The sequence below is a fragment of the Serpula lacrymans genome (genome assembly GCF_000218685.1).
Source record: "Serpula lacrymans var. lacrymans S7.9 unplaced genomic scaffold SERLAscaffold_2, whole genome shotgun sequence".
Classification (NCBI taxonomy): domain Eukaryota; kingdom Fungi; phylum Basidiomycota; class Agaricomycetes; order Boletales; family Serpulaceae; genus Serpula; species Serpula lacrymans.
The window spans coordinates 2,890,589-2,907,217 of NW_006763291.1; the positions used below are offsets into that span (position 1 = coordinate 2,890,589).

The 16,629-nt window shown below is 47.1% G+C and overlaps 3 protein-coding genes across 3 annotated transcripts; 1 reads left to right on the top strand and 2 right to left on the bottom strand.

The window, feature by feature from the left end:
• Positions 1 to 8,428: 8,428 nt before the first annotated feature.
• SERLADRAFT_359691 (glycosyltransferase family 20 protein) lies at positions 8,429 to 12,704 on the bottom strand (the record flags this gene model as incomplete). Its single annotated transcript, XM_007314038.1, has 14 exons — positions 8,429 to 8,770; positions 8,857 to 8,928; positions 9,001 to 9,050; positions 9,113 to 9,180; positions 9,469 to 9,545; positions 9,659 to 9,982; positions 10,080 to 10,325; positions 10,414 to 10,630; positions 10,726 to 10,904; positions 11,207 to 11,318; positions 11,413 to 11,491; positions 11,555 to 11,698; positions 11,762 to 12,416; positions 12,555 to 12,704. 14 exons carry the CDS (start codon positions 12,702 to 12,704, stop codon positions 8,429 to 8,431), a joined length of 2,715 nt encoding a protein of 904 aa, XP_007314100.1.
• Positions 12,705 to 13,717: 1,013 nt separating this feature from the next.
• On the top strand, positions 13,718 to 14,184 carry SERLADRAFT_458185 (uncharacterized protein; the record flags this gene model as incomplete). The annotated part of the gene is made up of 1 exon (XM_007314039.1): positions 13,718 to 14,184. The coding sequence occupies one exon, from the start codon at positions 13,803 to 13,805 to the stop codon at positions 14,019 to 14,021; it is 219 nt and encodes a 72-aa protein (XP_007314101.1).
• Positions 14,185 to 15,018: 834 nt separating this feature from the next.
• SERLADRAFT_413177 (uncharacterized protein) lies at positions 15,019 to 16,490 on the bottom strand (the record flags this gene model as incomplete). The annotated part of the gene is made up of 7 exons (XM_007314040.1): positions 15,019 to 15,160; positions 15,227 to 15,381; positions 15,428 to 15,604; positions 15,654 to 15,795; positions 15,850 to 16,043; positions 16,098 to 16,438; positions 16,463 to 16,490. 5 exons carry the CDS (start codon positions 15,963 to 15,965, stop codon positions 15,058 to 15,060), a joined length of 693 nt encoding a protein of 230 aa, XP_007314102.1.
• Positions 16,491 to 16,629: the final 139 nt, after the last annotated feature.

Consider the following 16,629-nt stretch of genomic DNA (forward strand, 5'->3'; position numbering starts at 1 on the left):
CGGATGCGTCCACGAGTAAGCGCGATGTATTGGTGAAGTTGGGAGATTTCAAATGCTAGATCGTCGACGGCTAGAACTAGTCCTTCTAGTTCAGAGATGGGGGAAGAGGCGGCTGATGAGTCTTCATAGTACTCAGTTTCTGTGTCGCTGTGGGCAGGCTGGGGGTCCGTGGCAGCGTTGACAGGTACTGCAATGTGGAGGTCTCTGTTGTTGAGGGCGCGGTGGAATTCCTCGAGTGAACGGCGTTCTTCGTCCGTTACTAGGCTCTCTCTGATGTTCGACACTTTGACGATTGTAGAAGTGATCAAAGACAACGGCTAGGGTGAGGATTTGAGCAAGAACAAGTAAGAGTATTACTTCGAGGTGGGTAGGAATGTTGGAGAGGACAACTAGCTAGCTTAGCTAGAAGGCAAGTGGATGTTTTGGATGGATGGGAGGACGGTGAATGACAGCACGTCCGAGGGATGAAGGAAAAGGTAGGTTAGGGCTATAATGGGTTCAAGCGAGATGGTGCGCTGTGAACGGATTGTAGAGTGAGTTTTCTATTTTGTGAGGCAACGATAAACTATAACAAAAACGAAACCTGTCTCCTTCTGCACTTGCAGGGAGTAAGGGGTTCGATGAGCTTGAGGTCGACAGATGCTAGTAAATATAGCGAGTAGAGGACTTTTGAGAGGTAAGCTTCAAAGGTTCTTGTTAAGGAGTAAAGCGGGTAAATTCAGTAATAGAAAACTAAGGAATCATACATGAATAAGTAAGGCTTTATATAGTGAACTGTTCGTTCCTCAGACCGAAAGGAGAATATATGAAAAGTGGTCTGAGGAATCAATTGACCAATAAGAAAAAGAGAGAACAACTGTTGTACAACTTTTAACTTGATTAATCAGCAGGTGAGAGACTTGTTCTAATAATAGAGGATTGTCACGCGTGTTCAGGAACCGTATCCTCATAATGAGGTACGATCCTGAATAAAGTGTTATTAGTATAACCAGGCTTTACTGAGGCTTGGAGCTGGTTGGCGAGATGCCTACTACCAGTCCTTACTCCGTGTGCTGGCTGGCTGGGAGCGATACCCAGTCTCTGATCTGTGATATAAAATGGTAGTGATGGTTAAGAAAGCCTGTGAGGGCTATGAGAAGTAGAACGGCAAACAATACCTCTAGCCCTAGAGCTAGAGGCGTAATGGGAAAAGTGTTCGAGAACCAAGACATAACGAAGATAAGAAAATAATAAAATGGTCCTTACACTTTTTTGTCACCTCTTTGCTCCTTCTACTCGTCTTGCTTGCCCCTCCACCACACCTGATGTCACCACTCTATCCGCTTCCATTGCTAATCCGTTGTCATGCACCAAAGTTGATTGGTAGCATGGACAGGTGTCAAGAATGAAGCGAATATTCAAAAAGACTTGCCTTTGTACCACACAGGCACAGTGCCACGTGGAATAGTAATTAATATTGCCTTTTTTGAACTTGTGGCTGATCAGCACCACCTCTATTAGGCAATCCAGTCGCGTTCACCTTTGCTTTTCCATTCGGTACTTTCCGCATTTCAGCATTTTGGCAAATTTTTGCGTCACCACTGGCTACACATTGCGCCCTCGGTTTTATCGCCCTCCCTTACTTTTTTTTTTTACTCAGTCCCACCATGGGACCCTTACTCTCTTTTTTATTCTCACCCAACACTGATGTCACCACTTTCTATCTATTTCTGTCGCCAATCCGTCAACCACCATGTACTGCTGCTGATATCAGCAAAGCCCCGGCGGCCGGTCCAAGTTGGGCAAAAGGTCTATCTTCATGATGTCAATCTTCCATCATATACCATCAAAACATCGGTCGCTCGTCTTGCCTGGTTGGAGCGTGGGTGGGTAGTTTTTGAGCTGGAGAAGGTTCATCCCCTTGCGTCGCCCATGTACATCGCCGTCCCATTCACTTGGGTACACTTATCTTTTGTCCATTGTCTCCGCTACAGCTACACCTACCACACACTGCCTGGGACTCACTTGTTCCAAATTGGAACTACTCCTCTCCCTCCCTCGTTTGACCAGGTGGTCCAACATAACCAGTCCATTGGTAAGGCCATGGAACCGTCGGATTTGGACTAGGTGGTGGACCGGTGGCTTCAGTTTCTTTTTTTCAGCAGAATATTCATTTACAGTGCAATTATTTTTGATTTTTGAATCATTTTTATGGACACATATTTTTTTAGAATGCCTGACTGACAATAAAGGAACTGTGTTGATACTGATATTTTTTTTGCCTTGCCCTTTTTTTACTGCATCTTCCCATGACATCATGATTTTCTTGCTCTCTTTCTGCTATTGGACTTTACTTTATGGCTGTACAAACCTGTAACATTACTTACACAGCATTCATTGTTCTATCCCTTTCTTTTCCTTATTTTGACAATCTTATCCTGTACTACCTACGCAGGATTTGTCAGCGTACTTTCCTTCCTTTATGTTCTTTCTCATTCTTTTTGCACAGCTATACTGTGCATAGCCTACCTTTCTTTCACTATATAAACCCCTGTATTTTACCTTGTAAAAAAAACAAGAACTCCAATCCAGACTTCTTCTCTAATCTCAAGTTCACTACTCACTACTACTTGTGATCCAGTGTGGTCACAACACTTCCCACTGCTACCACTGTTAACTGCTGTCATCATCACTCGTTACTTTTCGAAAGTAATTGTTATCCCTTCCGATTAGAGTCCTTCTGAGCACTACAGTCTGTGCGTCAGGAGCCTGCTATCACTGGGAACTTTGTCACCTTGTCATATTGTCATTATAAAACCTACCTTGTGCTACAATTAGCAAGGTAGTGCTTATCTATACTCGTCACTAAGTCCCTATCTTCTATAAAATTCAACTATCCCTCCTCCTCAAAACCCACACTCATACATCTCTGGGTTTGACTTTGAAGGATTATTATATGTACCACCCCACAAACAACCAGAGCACCCACTATTCTAGGAGGCTAAGCCCATAAACAAGTTCCGTGGAATCTGGGAGGATTGTGTGTTAGTTTGTTTTTTTGTGTGTGGTTTTCTAACATCAGTTCTCATCATCAACACCGATGACTCATTTCCTTCACATACATTTCCATTCTCTTTGCAGTTGCATTACCTTGTATAGTACTTAGTCCTCAACAGACAAACCTCCCCTAGATAGGACCTAACTCCTATTGCCGATTCTATTTCCTATAAATATGCTTGTAACAGTAGTAGTATTTCTTCAATACAATTCTACACAGTTTATGCTTATGGAGCTAGACTCCTAAGATCAGACTTCTACTCAGAAGAAGATCAACTCTTGTTGGAGGAACTCTACTCAGAACTACATCCTTGAACTTGTCTTCGTATAAGTCTCTTTGAAACCTCGACGAACCCTCAGACTTTGTTAAGCACTTCATGTGTAACACCTCCTTGATGCAGGTCAAACTGCTTACTCCATTGCCTCTACCACTGGTGCCAATGTCTCTACCATCTCTTGACTTTGCTCCAAGGAGCGTTCTGAGCTCCAAAAGTCCGTTGGAGGTCATCCATCTAAGCTTTCTCCTGCTAATGTCTGCCATGCTATGTATCTCATTTCCACTTGCAAGGCAGAAAATGCTGTCCAGATCACCAAAGCTCTTACCAACATCATCAACTAACCTCTCTCCCCAAATACTGTCTGCCAGCACTTGAAAAAGACTGGCATGAAGGCTGCGGTCAAGCAGAAACACCCTCTTCTCTCTGCCAAGCATCGTAAGGCTAGGTTGGACTTTGCTCATGCTCACAAGGACTGGACTGTGGAGGATTGGAAGAAGGTTGTATGGTCTGATGAGACCAAAATCAATCGCCTGGGGTCAGATGGACGCAAGTGGGTGTGGAAAAAGCCAGGTGAGGGGCTCAGTGATAGATTGGTACAGGGAACTGTCAAGTTTGGAGGAGGTTCTATGATGATCTGGGGCCGTATGACTTGGGAGGAGTTGGGTATGCTGCTAGAATTGATGGTAGGATAGATGGGGACCTTTACCTTCAGATTTTGAAGGATGAGCTGTTAAACACCCTGCAGTATTATGGTTTCAATTCTCTTGACATCATCTTTCAGCAAGACAATGACCTCAAGCATACCTGCAAAAAGGTCAAGGAGTGGCTAGATGATCAGGAACTTAGAACTATGGTGTAGCCTGCACAGTCTCCAGACTTTGATCCTATTGAACATAGATGGGGTTGTCTCAAAAGGAGGCTTGCAGAGTATGAACACCCTCCTAATGGGATGGAGGAGTTGTGGGAGAGGATTCAAGTGGAGTGGGAGAAGATAGCAGTTGCAGAGTGTCACAACTTAATTGAAGGCATGCCTAGGAGGATTCAAGCAGTGCTCAAGGCAAAAGGAGGCTATACCAAGTACTGATATTCCCTAGATATCTCCCTTGATACCAAAAGTGAAAAAACTGTTGCAATGGTATTGCTGTTTTGAAATGGACATATCTCCACAGCTGCTGGGCCAAATCACATGACCCAGGAACCATTTTGTAGCCAAGACCAAGTACTTTTGTCAACCTCACCAAAGTTAAGCGACATTCCCATGCCTGTTAGTGGTGTGCTTTGCATACCGTGTTTAGGCCAAATATTGCAACAGTTTTTGGTGTCACTGTACCAACTGAGCTACCAGCCCTTATACAAATGTGTGTTTTCCAACAAGGCTAACAGGCTTTAACCTTGACTATTTCAACAGCTCGGTGCCCACTATAAACCATAATTTATTGGCTCATGCACAATTTTTGATTATCTTAACTGAGGGATTGCAGATCGTGGTCACAAAATTGAAGGTATATTCAACCACTACAAGAAATGACACCTAATCATGTTGGCCTTCAAAAAAGTCTCAGCTTAGTGTTTGGAGTCAAACTGTAACCAAACAGCCACCATAGTAACATCCCCATATAGTAAGTGCCATGTGGCACAGAGTCTGCAAGTAAAAAAATGAAAAATAGGTCCAAAATGCTATTGTACACTAATCATCATACATCAATTGATTTTCATCATTGTACTTCTTTGCTTCAATAAGGAATTTGGCCATAAATGAGTTATTTATAACCTTGTTTTATCACCTGAAAATATAGTTATTGTTTGCATGTGAGGTTGAATTTCCCCATATAAACTGGTGGTTTCCCCACAAAAGTGGTTGCACATCCTGAAAATTAACTTTTCCAGTACTGGCCATCCTCAGTGTCGGATATCGGAACTCCTGCCATAACTTCGAAGTCCGTTTGAGGAGCCGACTGTAAACATCTTCAGGCTTGCCACTTGGTAGAAAATTGGCTTTTCTTCCTGTCTGTTTCTCTCCTCCCTCCTGCTCAACGCTTACACCTATTCCTGACGTTATCACGAGACCATTAGCCCAACATGGATGTGGATATGAAGATGAAAGATGACGTTGACGACAAGGCAGTCACTGCACCTGTAGTCAGTAGGGAAAGAGACAGGGATAGGGACCGTGACTTTGACCGTGATAAGGATAGAGACAGGGAAAGGGAAAGAGACAGAGATCGTGACCGTGATCGCGACAGAAGAGACCGCGACAGAGACCGCGACAGTCGTCGTGAATCTGGTGAGTCTTCAGGTTTACTGACCATTAAACGATGTTTCATGTAGGTACCTGTCATTTGTTGTGTCACAAACAGGTCGAAGTCGGCGAGGTGGTGCTGGCGATCACTGGGAGCCTCATGATAGGGATGAGAGGCGTAATGGTGATGTAAGTACTCTCAACATGAATCTGTCATTCTTCTTGATTGAGAGCTTATAATTTAGCGTCGCAAGCGGTCGCGCACTCGGTCACGCTCGCGGTCCAGACGTCGTTCTGCATCTCCGCGTCGTCATACCCGCAGGTCGCGCTCTCGTAGCCGTTCACGGTCGAGGTCGCGGACTCGCTCCCGTAGTCGTGACCGTAGAGCTGCTGATCCTTTCGCACGTTCTCTTGGTGGTCCAATGAATGCGGACCATGAAGAAGCTGTTGAATTCGCAAAAATCAGCAAGAGAGAAAATCGGGTCTACGTCGGCAACCTCAGCTACGACGTCAAGTACAGGGACCTAATGGAATTCATGAGGGGAGGTGGGTGGGGGAATCTTAGCTTAGTTTTTCCGAAACATTCAAAGGGGGAGGCGTGTGGCCGTTGGCGCATATTCATCGTTCAGAGAGCTCGCTTAAGGGGAGACAGATGATGTGGTTTTTTTATACATTGCGAGCTCAAATTTCTTTTGAAGAGAGGAGCAGTGGCAGTGGCGCTTTATTTTTTCCGGTTTTATGACTGATGGATGGTTGAGTCGAGAGGATATTGATGGGAGTTTTTCTTTTGGGGTTGGCAGCTGGTGAGGTCCTCTTCGCCGAAGTACTCGTTACACCTACTGGTGTCTCCAAAGGATGCGGGTAAGTAATTTTTGCCCATTATACGCGATTGATTTTCATCCTCCACACATTATAGTATTGTCGAATTTGCCTCGCAAGAAGATTCACAGCGGTCAATTCGGGAATTGTCCGAAACACCGCTGTTAGGGCGGCCTGTTTTCATTCGTGAGGTATGGTGAAGTTTTCACAACTGGTTTATCTTTCTCATGTCAACAATTGTAGGACCGCGAGAACGAGTCGCGATTTGGTGCGACACCTGTTCCTGGTAAGATAGGTATGGCAATGGCAGGGCAAGGTCTACATGCGGCGCCCCCACCACGTCCTCCTCATCATAACTTCTTTGGCACGCATTCCAACCCTGGAAATCAGCTCTATGTCGGCAATGTGAGTTGACTGTTGTTACTTTCATTCTGTATTCTGATGTATTTCCAATTCAGCTGCCTTACCAAGCTGGATGGCAAGACCTCAAGGATCTTTTCCGTGCCGCTGGTAACATTATCCGGGCTGACATCAATATAGGTGCGGACGGTCGTCCTAAAGGGTCGGGCACAGTCGTCTTCGAGACGCCAAAAGATGCCCAGCAGGCCATCAGTAAGTTTGCGTGCGTTGTTTACACGTTCGCACTTACAATTCATTGATAGGTATGTACCATGGCTTCGACTGGTATGGTCGTACGCTTGAGGTCCGAGAGGTTGGTAGACAATTTCTGTTGTCACCAACATTTCTTGATTTATCGTATTCCAGGATCGTTACGCAGGTCTATCTGGCCCAGGCGCTTTCCGTGGTGGTTTCCGTGGTGGATTCGGCGGCGGTGGCGGCGGTCGTGGTCTACGTGGTGGGTTCAGAGGCAGTGTGCGAGGAGGAGGCTTCCGTGGTGGAGGCTTCGCTCATGGCGGCCAAGGACGTGACTTCTCCAATCAAGACCTGTATGCGGATTACTCTGGCCCTGACCAGCCCACGGCGCCTGGTGGATTGAGAATGGACAGCTATAGCAGTGGTGGTGGAGGCTTTGGGGGCGGCTATGCTGGTGGAAGTGGAGGAGGCAATTTTGCCGAAGCCGAGCCCAGTCAGCAGATTATGGTCCGCAACGTATGTGACACGTCTCAATTTATTCTGCAATCTGTTGTTAAATGTACCTTTCCTTTAGCTTCCGTGGTCGACTGCTAACGAGGATCTCGTTGAACTGTTTGAGACGACAGGCCAGGTTGAACTGGCTGAGATCCTCTTTGATGGTACGAGGTCCAAGGGATGCGGTGTTGTACAATTTGCGCAGATGCCAGAAGCGGAGACGGCTATCGGTATGTTTACTTTTTCGTCGGTGTTCAATGGTTTGCTTACAGCCCTGCAGCCAAGTTCCAACAGTACATGTACGGAGGGCGACCTTTGGGTATGTAATCGCAATTGGACAGTCCTTATTACATGTTTCTCACCTTCTAATACTCTTAGACGTTCGTTTCAACGATCGCTGGCACACGTTTACGCCCACCGCAGCAAAGGGCGGACAAGTGGTGCCCATCCAGGCTGACATCTAGTCATGTGCTGTGTACTTCTTGATCACCCTTGCTCCTTCCTTTTCTCTTCCCTCTTGTCCGTCTTTTTCTTGTCCTTTTCAATGCGCAAACGTGTTTCTCAAACGACAAACCAAAATACGTTCATGCCTACTCCACTCTGTGTCTCCACCTAAAAAATATAGTTGCTAGTTGCTGTTACTGTAATTTCTCTTCGTGGAATTCAAGGTTTCTATTGAAATCTAACCGTCTTGTTCCCGAATATAATAAAAATACAATTGGAGTTGTTACTTAAACCTCCAAGTAAACTCTAAGCAACTTGTACAATTTTCCTCCAGTCATCGGTATCACTATGAATCTCTACGCAATAAGGGAGGGAATCAACTATATTCCTACAACACACCAAAAAAAACTGCTTTACGATCCCCATCTATGTGAAAAAGGATTTCTTCTGATATTTACTATATAGCTTGCATCGATGAAAAAAAAAACACAACAAAGAAAAAAAAAATCTATGATCTAAACACTCAAAAATGACTCGTCTCCTTCTCCTCTCCAGCTTCATCCTCGAGCGGCGCAGAAGCGACAGTGGCAGGATCAATATCAACGAGATGCAACATATGTCCCACCACCTCCTCAGGCGTCGTCACATGCCAGCTCGCGAGCGTACGCTTGCTCATGTGCCCGACGGCGGTCGTGAACACGCCCTCGGGTTTCACAGCAAGCGCGACGGTAGGTAGTTCGGGTTTGCTTGACCCCCCGTTGGCGGCGTGGTCGTCGATGAGGGTGATGGAGAGGGGCGGGTCGAGCGTGGCGCTCGTTGCGTCGGTGGCGAAGAGGTGTAGGGCGCGGAACATGTCTTCGTCGGTCTGGTGACAAGTGAAATATGAGACGAGTTTCAAGAATGGTTTATTTTTACGAGGGTTTATTGGGGCAAAAGAGTCAACCACCGTACCTTGTCATCTCCAGCACAAAAAATGAAATCTGCATCTGGGTTCTGGTACAAGATGCGCTTCACAATCTCACCCTGTTCAGCGTGTGTTAGTGTTGTTGTGTGAAGTCCCGACTAGGCGAGGAAGCAAAACGGGGCAGACATTACCTTGTTAACCGCGATAGGCCTTACTTCGAGGTTCTTCTTCCCAACAAGGACTAAATAAAAGGAAGAGGTTGAGCATTAGGTTTTCTTGGACGTTGGGTGAAAAGAAGCTCACCCTCGATGGGTCGTTTATGCGCAAGATTGTTCTCCAGGAGGTCTTGGCATTGCCTGCATTGGAACTGTCTAATTTTAAGGGATGCGCATCAGCATTGAGCATTGGAAGAGAATGGACAAGGAAGAGAAGGGGACGGGAAGAAAAAAAAGGACATATATGATGGGGAAATTCAACGACAACGTCGACAACCTGAAAAGATAATTCAAAAAAAATGATGAAAAGTCATCTAAACCGACCACCAGCGCACATACAAAAAATACTAAAAACCACAGCTGGACGAGACGAATTTTGATCGAAATAAAATAGAAAAAATCCCAAGAGATCATCAAAGACACGAAAAAGAAAAGAGCACTCACCCCCACTCTGGATCACTCGCCCGATAATGCCACGTAATCGAGCTCTTCTTCACCTCAATATGGCTCCCCGTGGTTCTCTACACCAAAGACCAAACAAACAAGGGAGGTGAAAAAGTCAGCGCTCGCTCAAAACACCCAGCCTCAGCACGATAACACGTAAAGGTTCAAGGTTTCAAAAACACCCTCTCACCTCCGTGTAATACCTAAACACCTCCCCAACCTCCTCCATCCACTCCATATCAAGCCTCTCCGTGAAATTCACCCACTCGCTCTCTTTCCCTTCTCCTCCTTCCTCACTGCCGCCCCTCATGGGCTCCCTGATAAACCCACCATGCTCAGCCGACATTCCCAGCCCGCTTAGTTTTCCCAAATGTTGCTCTAAAAACAGCTGATCCCGCCCGGATACGATGTACACCAGGTTCTTCGGGTCTTCTGTCAGCTTTGTCAGCGCTAGGAGCGTCGAGGGGGAGGGAACGGCCATAGCTGGCGTCTTCACGATTGGCGTCAACGTTCCCTGTGGGGGTTGACAAGATTTTTATTAGCATTGTAACGTTTTAGCATAGGTATGATTGAATGAAAATGACGGAATGGCGCAAAAAAAAAAAACTCACATCATAATCAAACAAAAACAACCTCTTTCCAGCCTTGTCATACGCATCCTTCAACACCGCCTTCTCAATAAACGGCGTCCGCCTCGCCGTCCCCTGCCCTCCCATCTGGGCCAACAACATCTTGGAGAGGACGAGCGCCCAGGTGTGCGAGGTGTGCGTGGTGACGACTCTGTGCAGCCTTTCGTGCCGGGCCAACTTTGACGAGGCGGACATCAGAAGACCGCGGTTCATGGCGGAGGCTACGTCCTGGGATGGCAAAGAAGGAAGTGTTAGGTTACGAGATGATGGTTTTACGTTTTAAACATTTTGAGTTTTGAGTTTTTAAGTTACGCACCCCAAGATCCCAAGGATTGACCAAAAGCGCATCCGCCATATGTTGCGAAATCCCCATAAACTCACTAAGCACCAGCGGGCTCCTCTTTCCAGACTTTTCCTGGGCAATCACAAACTCCATCGAGGTCGTGTTCATCCCGTCCCGGAGGGGGGTGATTACGCCCAGGTCGGCAACTGAGAGCAGAGCGTAGAATTCGTCCTTCTTAAGCGTTTGGTGGCTGTAGTGCAGTGTTGGAGGAGTGAGTGAATACGTGAGTAAACGAGCGTGCATGAGCTTAAAGTAAGCGGTAAAAAACATTAAAATGCTACCCACTAATGATGCACAGGTATAAAATCCAAACTCCCATACTCTCCATTAATATGAGCCACCAGCTCTGACACCTGGCGCTCGAGCTTGGGAGAATCGGAGAGGGCGGGGGAAGTGACTTGGATGAGGACGACTTGGCCGATCCATTCGGGGTAGTCGTGGAGGAGCTTTTCGAAAGCGCGGAGCTGGATAGTTTATGCAAGGGTGTAGATGAAAACAGGGGGAGAAGGGGAAGAGGAGGAGGTTAGTTAATATGCATATATGCGCCATAGATTTAAATTTTGAAAAATCATCCGAATCCAAAACAAGCGCAAGCCAACCATACGCTTCTTCATTCCCTTTTTCGGGGCATGTATAAAGAATGCAATTCAGGTAAATAGAGCGTAAATACGCCATTGTGAAAACATGTGCGCGATAACAAAAACAAAAATAGCGTATATACAAAGAATGACTGTGGACATTGGACAGTTTGTGACAGAAAACGCACCTTTTGCAATACACCCTTGACCACGTCCAACTTGTCCCGACCCATGATGATCTTCTTACCCTCATACAGAGAGCGGAGAGCCTCGAGTTTAGGCTGCACGCCTGGGCGAAGTCTGGTGCATCCAAAGGAAAAGGGTTAGTGAAATGGTATTAGATGAGGATAGAGTATAAGTGGAACGAGATGATATGAAAGGAGGAGACACGCACGTATCCCTCGCAACCCTCTCAGCATCAACCCCAACAGGACAATGCATCACGCTCGTCACATGTCCCTGCACATCAATCCCTGAAACCATACCCTGTCCTCCCGGCGTCTGCGTCCCACTGGGAGCGCCAACGCCAAAGGCACCCTGGATGAGCGCCTCGGTTTTGCGCGAGGTGCTTTCGTAGCCGCAGACGCGGACACAGGTAGAGGTGAAGTGCCTGGAGTAGGAGTAGGTTTGGAAGCAGACGAGGTTGGCACCTAGCATGCCGTCGAGGATTTCTTTGCGTCCTGTACGCGTGATCGCGTCAATTAGCACAGCCGCGGCACATAAAAGGAATAAGAAATACGCACGGGGGAGACATCTAAAGACCTCCGAGCTGGGAAAGGGTGTGTGTACGAAGAGGCCGATGACAGCGTCTGGGATGAGTGCGCGGAGCATCTTGGGGACAAGGAGGAGGTGGTAGTCGTGTACCCAGATGAGGTCACCTGGGACGTATATTTGTGCGATGCGTTGTGCGAAAGCGAGGTTGGCGGCTGCGTAAGCGGAGTAGTGAGAGTCGGCGGAGGCGTATTCAGTCGCGACGTCTTGCCAGAGGAGATAATGGAAGAGGGGCCATAGGGCTGGTTGAAGTGAGTGATGAGATAAGTAAGATAGAGATGACGGAAGGAGAGACGTACTTTGTTTGCAATAGCCATCATAGTGCCCATGTGCGACGGCCTGGTCGAGCCAGACGGGGACATAGGTTGTCTTTCTGTCGTCGTCTGGGTCAGCCTCGCGTGGGGTGTAAGTGGCGAGTGCGTCCTCGAGGGCTGCGCGGTCCTGAGAGGATACGGAGGAGGCGGGGAGGGAAGAGGCGGGGGTGGAGGAGAGGATATCACCTGTCCAGCCGATGATGAGCTGTTGGTAGGTGAAGGAGAGGGAGCGGATGCCGGATATCATGGCAGCGTGGCCATATCGCGGAGAGAGAGACCAGCGGGGGGTGTCGTCTGCATCGGATGGGAGAGTCTGTGCGTCATTGGGTTTGGCGACGATGGTTGGGGGCGCAGAGGAGGAGGGACTGGGGGGGACGTCTGAGGTATTTGAGGGTGGAGTGGCAGGGGGAGATGGGGGGAGAGAGGAAGGGGAAGCAAGGGTGGCTGTGACGGGGAGATAGTGGCAGACGTGCAAGACTCGACCAGAGAGCTGGATGCCGTGCTGCTTGTGGGACGCTTCGAGAGCGGAGAGCTGAGCACGGACCTGTTCGATGGTGATGTCGTCGCCTTGGCGGATATACGGTTCGTGGAAGGAGTCCATGGGGGAGAGAGGGAAAGAGTGGAGAGGACAGAACGAAAGAGTCGAGGGTTATAAGTGAAAGATTATCCGATCGTCTTTCACTTTCTTGAGCATTTGTTCACTTTAGGTCGTCATACTCGTCTGTCACAAAGTCACTGTCACTCCTCTCCTCACCGCCGTCGTCGTCATCCCCGCCCAACACATCACCTCCGGGATGTCCGGTCCGCGAACTGCACCCCTCCTCGTCGTCCATCCCAGCGCACTCCCTCTCTTCGTCGCCGTCGTCGTCGTCGTCGACCGCAGCTCACTACGGAGCTCCGTCGCGTGACAGAACCACGATCGACCACGATTATCCTCGCGGCTCTTTCCTTATCGGCAAATCCTCCCTATAGATGCGCACCATCTCGCTCTTTCTGTCTCATCCAAGAACGTGCCTGCTCTCTCAAATCCCGCCTCTTTTAATAATACTCCTGCGTGTGTCAGGCGCGACCCACCGCTCCATGAACGCGTTACCTCAGTGGTCTTGCTAACTTTTCTTTGCTAACATATTATAGATATCGACTGTCGTATCAATAATTAGATCGGCAAGGGAGAAAGACTCGCGACCTCATACTGTCGTATTGGTACTCGACTCTGACATTCGCCACCCTCGCACGTGTCCCTGCAATTGCTATTTATCTCATACACGCCGAACACAGTATTACATGACGCGGGAGAAGTAAAGACCAAGTCTGCTCTACTTCTCCTCCCCCTTCTTCTCTTCCTCTTCTTCGGTTTCCCCACGCCCGTGCCCTCCAGAACCTGTGAGAATAGGACATTGTATGGCTAAAACCGACAGAAGCTAGGAAGCGCCACACATCCACAGCGCATGCTTCATCCACAAACTCCCCCACCGATTCAGCGCCGGCCCATGACTCTTTTCTGTATGGCTCATAAATGGGAATTCTGTGGACTTCGAGTTTGGACCTTGGGCTCGTGATGTTGGATAGTGGGTTTTTTTGTTTCTCTTCCCTCGTCGTCGCCGCTCCTTTGAAAACATGCAAGCCCCCACTTCAGTCATGTAAAGCTACACACGATCGACGATCGGACTTGTATGGGACGTAAGGTCAAGAGTGCGATATGCACCATATCCATTTGTGGTGTGCTTCTCACTTCACTTGGTGTATTCAAGGACGAACACCCCAAGTTCATGTCTTCCATCAAAGTAATATTGTTATATTTGAGGAACGAGACAAGGTCGGCTCATCAAGAGGTGGGCCTAATGTATACACACCTGAGACCGGGTCTACCGCAACATTTGCACTAACACTTACTGATAATCTCTGGGCTTTCGCTTAAAGATCAAGGAGTGAGCGCCAGTGAGCCCGGGAGAAGGGATTGGACTACGATTCTCAAAACGAAAGGAACGTCGGATGCTACCAGTATATATCAGCTCCACCAAGCGGGCGTCCAGGACGCCCGGACTCTAGGCTCGTCCCCAACCTGCTCGGCTAGCTCGCACTTATCATATTTGCCCATATGAATTTGCGAGCAAGCTGGGATCACTCGGCATCACTGAATCAATGAAAATTCCACAATTCATTATAAAGTAATTATAATCACAGCAATGACTCCAATCCAGCTAATAATTATCTGCAATTGCACAAGGGATTTCAATGCAATCCACAGGAATAAATCATTAGCAACGTGTATGTTCATGGTTTCTCATTGTGACTGTCGCTAATAGCGGTTCCCATCATATTACGGTTGCATTGCTTTCATTAATTATTGCCATCAGTGTTTTCGGACACCATGCTCATGTCTTACACCTGCATTTAGGATTCTGTCATTATTTACCTTCAGGCGCGGCTGTCTAGAGGATGCCTGTCTTACCATTTGGTTAGTCCGTTGTAAAGGCTTGTCTTATAGAATCTTTCATGCTCCGGTGCGCAACCAAAATCTCGTCGATCAGGTCCTTCATGGTAATTCAATGTGACTGCTGGATTGCCACCATTCGCTACTGTCACCATAGGTGAGTGTTTGCCTCAACCCCCTCACGAATTCATAGACTCCCAGATGTCATAACCAATGTTCTTGGTTGCGTTTGGCAGCCATTTCCATCATGTCTGACCTTGCTCTATCACATTATAGAATGTTGTTTCCCATTCATAGTCAGTGCCAATGATGCCCGAGCCTTACGATACAACGTCAAACATAGTTTTTGTGCCAGGTGAAGCAATTATGATGGGTGAAGACAATTAACAACATTTGCATGTCGACTCTCTAATGTACTGTTGTCGCTTCTATCCGTGTTTGTCTTAGCATCATTTGAAACAACATTATCTTTGTATTTTCTAATTGATATGTAACAAAAATTTTGATAATAGTAATACTACTAAACCCTCATGCCTGTGCGATGTGCCAGAGAACGAGCGACTGACATGTTTTTCCGGATTTCCCTCGGTATCACAATATGTCTATTCCTACCGAATATTTTTCTATGATATGCCTCAGGAAAATAAGACACCGTCAATGATTTCATGAGGAGGTTTCAATGTACTCACCCATCCCACCACAGCAACAGTTCACTGATGTCTTTTTGATGGTTCTCGGTTGCAGGGCCTTCAAACCAGTCCAGTATATTTTTATAGAACTCCTCAAGGTCAAAGTCTTCATCAAATTGACGCCAGGAACTGACATTTGACAAAGCAAACCGGAGCTAACATTTTCTCAGTGAAGTCCTTGGCTGATAAGACATAGCTTACCTGTACTGCAGCGTATGCAATTGCCCGAGGAGTAACAGTCCTCATGCCCATCAATGATGCCACATGAGAACGAGTAGACTTCTCTCCCCTACTATGTGAGCGATCCAGGTATATGGCAGGAGCACAGTTTTCATCACCCCGAGCCGATGATGGAGATGTGAATATCATTTTGAAAGCCTGGGGGGTGTCAGCAAACAAAAACCAGTAAATGGTAAACACAGCTGACCTTTAGTAATAGCTGCAACCGGAGCAATCCCCTGCTAGGGTCCTCCAGCAAATGTTGACCAGGTGTTGGGTATAGAAATGCAGGCCATGCATCAGCCGTCACTAAGAAATCAGGGTGACGCTCTCGTATATTCTTGCGGACTCTACAGAATCATGTTTGAATGTTATACATATAAAAGAAACAAGAAAAAACTTACGACACATCAGACCAGTCATAGTCAATTGGACACAAAAGGTATCCCGTGACTGTATGTTCAAAGCCACGGTTGTCCTTTGTGTTTGTATTCAAAGGTGGCTCAATGGGGTGATGCATCTTGTTCAACCATGAGATGACCAAATACTTTAAACTACTGGCGTCGTCACCCCGAGCTCCATCAGCTCCCTTTCGAAGCTAGGTGATATATAGTCAGTCGATCACATTCCTTGGACACAGTTTTCCACTTACTTGTCCATACAAGTCTTCTAGTTCATCAACATTGCTGTGAACAAGTTTTTGCCTCAAGAATGGAAGGAAGAACAGTAGCTGCTGATAGCCACGGTGTCGATGATGAGAACTGCTGTTAGAAAACCACACACACAAAAACAAACTAACACACAATCCTCCCAGAATCCACAGAACTTGTTTATGGGCTTTGCCTCCTAGAACAGTGGAGTGGTCTGGTTGTTTGTGGGGTGGTACGTATAACGATCCTTCAAAGTAAAACCCAGAGATGTATGAGTGTGGGTTTTGAGGAGGAGGGATAGTTGAATTTTATAGAAGATAGGGACTTAGTGATGAGTATAGATGAGCACTACCTTGCTAATTGTAGCACAAGGTAGGTTTGAGAATGACAATGTGACGAGGTGACAAAGTTCCCAGTGATAGCAGGCTCCTGACGCACAGACTGTAGTGCTCAGAAGGACTCTAATCAAAAGGGATAACAATTACTTTCGAAAAGTGACGAGTGACGATGACAGCAGTTAACAGTGGTAGCAGT